Source organism: Solanum tuberosum, unplaced genomic scaffold, assembly GCF_000226075.1.
Source record: "Solanum tuberosum cultivar DM 1-3 516 R44 unplaced genomic scaffold, SolTub_3.0 scf00225, whole genome shotgun sequence".
Classification (NCBI taxonomy): Eukaryota; Viridiplantae; Streptophyta; class Magnoliopsida; order Solanales; family Solanaceae; genus Solanum; species Solanum tuberosum.
The window spans coordinates 374664-379954 of record NW_006239149.1 but is presented as its reverse complement, the minus strand read 5'-3'; the positions used below and the strand labels follow the sequence as shown (position 1 = coordinate 379954).

Sequence of the window (5291 nt, the reverse complement as noted above, 5' to 3'; positions counted from 1 at the left end):
ATTTTTTGCCTATGAATATGATGAAAAAACACATTGTAAAATATTAGTTAAAATTCTTATAGTTTGACTCTAAAAAGGAAATCATAACAATTAAAAGTGCATAGAGAGAGTAATAAATAGGTAATTAAATTTCAAGAAGTTTAAAATAAAAGGTTGAAAAAAAGAATTAGATAGACAACATATATTGAAAATTGAAAACATATAAATAATAAATGGGCCCAAATGAGGTCAAACTTTTTGGCTAATAAAGTAGTAGGTAATTAATGGTGTTAAATTGTCTAATAATATAAATTTTAAAGGTACAACCATAAAAGAAGAATGTACAACACTATCAAGCACATATCATCCAACACTTGTCACGTGCTAAGTAGTAGATATTCCCACTTATTATATATAGTAATATAGTAATCAACTTTTGGATCTGATTCGGATATGGATTTCTTCAATTTTGTGTGTTGTTGTAGTTGAAGTAGTAAAAAATTAATTGTAAAAGATACTAATTTTGACCTTGATGCTTTGTTAGTTTTATTTACTCAACTGAGTTTTCTCTATATTGTTCAATTTCATGTTGTGCTTGAACTTATGAACACTTGGCTATGGGAAAGTGTTTATTTTTAATTTGATCCTGTGTTTTTCTAATTTTTGCAAGTGAAGTCAATTTCTTTTGAGAAAAAGAATAAGGAGATAGCGTCACTAGTAACAATTATTAATAGTGAGATAATTTCATACTCTTTTTTTCTTCTTCAGGGAACTTAAATCTGGTGGAGTACTGAAGAAATAGAGAAAGTAAAATGAAAAAGATAAAAGAAAGTAAAATGAAAAACATAAAAGATCAGAAAATTAATATGAAAAAGAAAAGTAAGAAAATTTGCCTCTCACTCTCTTTAAGAAGGTGAATTACACTTTCTTTGCCAACTCAGCATTAGGAGGGAGAAAATAATTCTACTATAAAATAGTTCAGGGGATAATAGGACCCTCCTAAAATATAAGTGTGTAGTTGAGAATCGACTAATAGATTGGGGAGTCATTTGACCATTTTCTCTTAATACTTCCATTAGAGCGAATAAATATAAGTGATACAAAATGATAATAATTAATATGTATTAATACATCCATTATAGCGAATAAATTTAAGCGATACAGAACGGTAACAATTGATATAGTAAAGAGAAAGAATACAAGTGAAATTATGCAAATAAATAAGAAAACGAAATAAATCCACTTCATTTATTACAATCGATTCTATTTATTTCCTTTAGTCAAACAATAAGAGGAAGCGCTTGAGCGAAAGGAGAAGACACAAAAAGAAAAGATGCATCTATCCCTAGAGATGCAAGAGCTTGCCTTAGCACAAACCCTAGAGATGCAGGAGCTTGCCTTGGGACAAAAACTGTTGATATTCAAATGGCGTATGGAGCTGCTTAATTATCCTAAGACTTCAACCCCATCTTACATCAAAGTAAGTTTAGCTGGATCGAGAGAATCTGGGTAGGCATGACCGAAAGAAGGGGCAATTCCATCTCTATCTCTGTCTCTGTTCGTGTAAAGTCATGGCTTAACCTAATTGGTGAATGAGCCTACAAATGGTAATCGCTTTGTATTTGTCATCTCTTTAAAAAAGCTGAAAGACTAGAAATAATATTTTTAAATTTCCGTAATTCTCAGTCATCTATCTTCTTTCTTTCGATACACTATTGTCCATATAAATATTGAATATAAGTGATACAAAAATCCTTGTAATTATTTAAACTATAGAGGTAGATATCTAAGCCATAGACCATAGTCAATTATGAGAATTTGTACATAAAATTCGTGTATGTTTATAAAATATAATTAGTGGAGCAAATCACAATAGGCCAGAACTATATAACCCTCTATTTCTTCTCTCTCACTCGTGTTATCTCCCCATTTATCTATCAAGAACTTCCCCAAACCCTAAAAAAATTATTTGAACAAATCCATTCCTACGACTGTTCTCCAATTTCTTCTAGTTTATTTTTCTTTGTTTACTTGAGTAGAACGAACGAAAATTGAAGAGGATTTATTGGGTTTACTTGGTTGAAATGATGGGGAGTAACAGAAGGGAAGAAGGGTCTGTGATGGTGAAAAATTCCAATGTATTTGCGGCGCTTGATACTTTGAGGAAGAAGAAGAAATCTGATAAGGAGAAGAGTAAAGGGTCATCGAAAAAAGAACAGGAGCCGGAAGTTTTGTGGGCTCCGGCGCCGTTGACGGTGAAATCTTGGGCAGATGTTGATGACGAAGATGATGACGATTACTACGCCACCACTGCTCCTCTTCAGTCTTTTGTGGGTTCCATTGAATCTGGAAAAAAACCTGAACATGTTGAGGTATTGTTCTGTTCTTTGGATATGAATTTTTTTGGATTTTTAGGTTAGGGATATAAGTGTGGTAGATTGTATTTTTAACTTCTCTGATAATTGAAAAAATTCAATGTTATATTTGAGAAGTGGTTGAAGAATCCACAAGCAAATACAGTGTTATGTCTTGTTTAGTCAGTTAAATTACTGTGTTTTCAACCCTGAACTAGTTGTGGTATGCTCTTTTAGGACTTGTCGAATTCCAATAGGAAGTCATTTGATTTCCAAGCAAGTTAGTGTTTCTTTAACAGTTCTAGTTCTATCTCGAACTTGTTCCTACACTAACATAGTCCCTTATTTCAATTTGTTTGTCTGGTTTTGACTTTTACATGGAGTTTAAGAAAGTGGAGAACTTTTTTGAATCTTGGGATCTTAAACTAAACAAAATGTCCTTTAATCATGTGGTCTTAAACATGTATGTGGAAAGTTGAAATAAAGAGTTGTCAAAAAGGGAAAAAGACATTCTTTTTTAAATGGAGGGAGTACAAGTTACGGAATGGCGCGAAGTAATATCCGGGGCGGCAGATTCGATGAAGTAAGTTAAATGTCATAAAGAAGATGCAGAGATTATGAAAGAGATCATAAGACTAAGGAGCTGGCGAATTCCAGGGGATAGATTAACCCCAACTATAAAGGTTAACCGAACATCTAGCTTTTAGGGAATACTTAGGAGTTGAAATTACATAAAAACATCTGTGGTTTGTACTAGAGCCAGCAGACCAACTGTTTTTGCTTCTACTTTTGTAACTAATTTGCATCTTCTTGATGCCTTCAATGTAACATTTACTTCATAAAAAAAAAAACATTTGTGGTTTCCTTCAGTCCCTAGCATACTAGTTTCTATCCAAGCTAAGAGAACTCTTGGCAAAGGCCCGACTTAGTGTAAGTGAAACAATAACAATTAAGCCTTAATTCCAAGTTCCGATAGTTGGTACTGCCTATAGAATGATTGTTTCCATTGCTTTGAGGTGTTTGTTTAATTCACAATGTGGGAGAATATTGAGCTTTTAAGACGACTTCCTTATTTGATTTTAGGTTCTAAAAATGTTCTCCTTTTTTGAAATTGGAATGTTTGGTTGGGGCCTGTGGCTGCAAGCGTAGCTAGTGTTTCCTTTCTCTTTGGGCACCCGGAGTTTCACAAGTTAATAGTTTCTTCCATGCATATTTTATTCCTTATGTCTGTTCATTTTGCCTAATGATTTATTGTTCTGTTGTGACTACCTACTCTCATGTCTATGTTTTCTGTGCTGTTTGTTCTTCAAAATTTAGGGATTAATTCACGAGGGAATACAAAGTTCAAAAAGAAGGAAAAGGAAGTAAATAACACAAATTATTGCAATATTTGGCAGCCATTAAAGTTGGAATGTTTATTCGAGTTGGTACTGTGCATAGACTGAATTTGTAATTGGGTTTGCAGGAAACAGAAAGTGAGGACGACCTTCTTGATGAAGATGAAGATGTGGAGGATAATGACCACGAATTTGAGGTTCCAGAACATGCTGAGCCAGTAGGCCAAAAGATAGAAGGTTCACCAGCTCCTAAAGAAGCTGAGAGACAACTATCGAAGAAAGAGAGAAGGAAAAAGGAGCTTGCTGAATTGGAGGCACTTTTAGCTGATTTTGGGGTGGAACAAAAGGAAAACGGTCCGGAAGACTTACCTGGTAATTCTTTTGCCTCGTGTACTGATAATGGTGTTTCCCTTAGTAAATAGTTATTGAAATTGTGATGAAATTGATGGCCCACCTCCTTAAGACTGATATCATATTCTCTTTCATTTTATGGACTACTTTTTCTTTTGGTTAGCACTTGCTGTCATTATGTGGTTAAGATGCCCAGTTTGACTTGATGGGTATCTGAAGGTGGATTTTCCTAAATGTTTCTCTATAATTACAGATGTTGCTAATGAGAAGAAAGAGGGTCAGCCATCAGAAGATGTAGAAAAGAAAAATGGTGGGGCCATAGAGCCTAAAAGTGCAAAGAAGAAGAAAAAGAAGGACAAAGCATCCAAGGAGGTGAAGGAATCAGAGGATCAGCCCAACAAAGTAGATGCCTCTACTGGACCCGAGGAAACTGGAGGAGCTGGACCAGTAGAAGATGTGTCAACAGTGGATATGAAGGAGAGGCTGAAAAGGGTGGCTTCGGCAAAGAAAAAGAAATCCGGGAAAGAGACAGATGCTGCTGCAAGAGCAGCCGCAATAGAGGCTGCTGCTCGTAATTCCAAGCTTGCTGCAGCGAAGAAGAAAGAGAAGAGCCATTACAACCAGCAGCCGACGCGATAAATTCTACCACAGCTTGGAATGATTAGCATCAATGGTCCGAGTTCCAAACAGTTTGGTACACAAAATCGTGTTTTTGCTGATGTAGAATAAGATTAGGGCTCTAGGTTTGGTCTTTGGGACACAAAAACTTGGAGCCTTGGCTTAAAAAGTGAAGAGATGAGAAAAAAAAAAAAGGTGATTGGCTGGACAATTTTACTGTATGAGAATGGTATTTGGAGATGTAGAGAGTAGCTTATGTGTAAAAGTGTTGCATATTGGTGCTAGTACCTATTGAACTAAGGTTTTGGTGAATGAGAATGTTATTTGTTGTAGTATTGCTGTTTTATTGAAACATTGGGGCGATTGTGTTCTTAGAATGTCATTTCTCTCACGTTTGGTGCACATAACTACTTGGTATTTGTGTGGTAGAAAGTGGTACGTACCTTGAGATGTGTGCAAATTGATTCTTGTATAAAAAATATATATACTGAATTGTTGAGATGTGCCCAAATTGCTTGGGGCAAAGAATTGTTTGTGTAAATTTATTCATCTTCCACAAACGTGTTTAGTAAAGAGATTTCAAGGAGTTGTACCACCAAGTACAAGGACTCCTTAATCTTACTTGGAGGATAGAAGACGCATATCCTCATTA

General features: G+C 35.1%; 1 protein-coding gene across 1 annotated transcript; it reads left to right on the top strand.

Moving 5' to 3' along the window:
* Nucleotides 1-1844: 1844 nt before the first annotated feature.
* On the top strand, nucleotides 1845-5009 carry LOC102594140 (nucleolin 1). The gene is made up of 3 exons (XM_006356592.2): nucleotides 1845-2351; nucleotides 3799-4042; nucleotides 4275-5009. The coding sequence occupies exons 1-3, from the start codon at nucleotides 2064-2066 to the stop codon at nucleotides 4658-4660; spliced, it is 918 nt and encodes a 305-aa protein (XP_006356654.1). The 5' UTR covers nucleotides 1845-2063; the 3' UTR covers nucleotides 4661-5009.
* The last annotated feature ends 282 nt before the right edge of the window (nucleotides 5010-5291 follow it).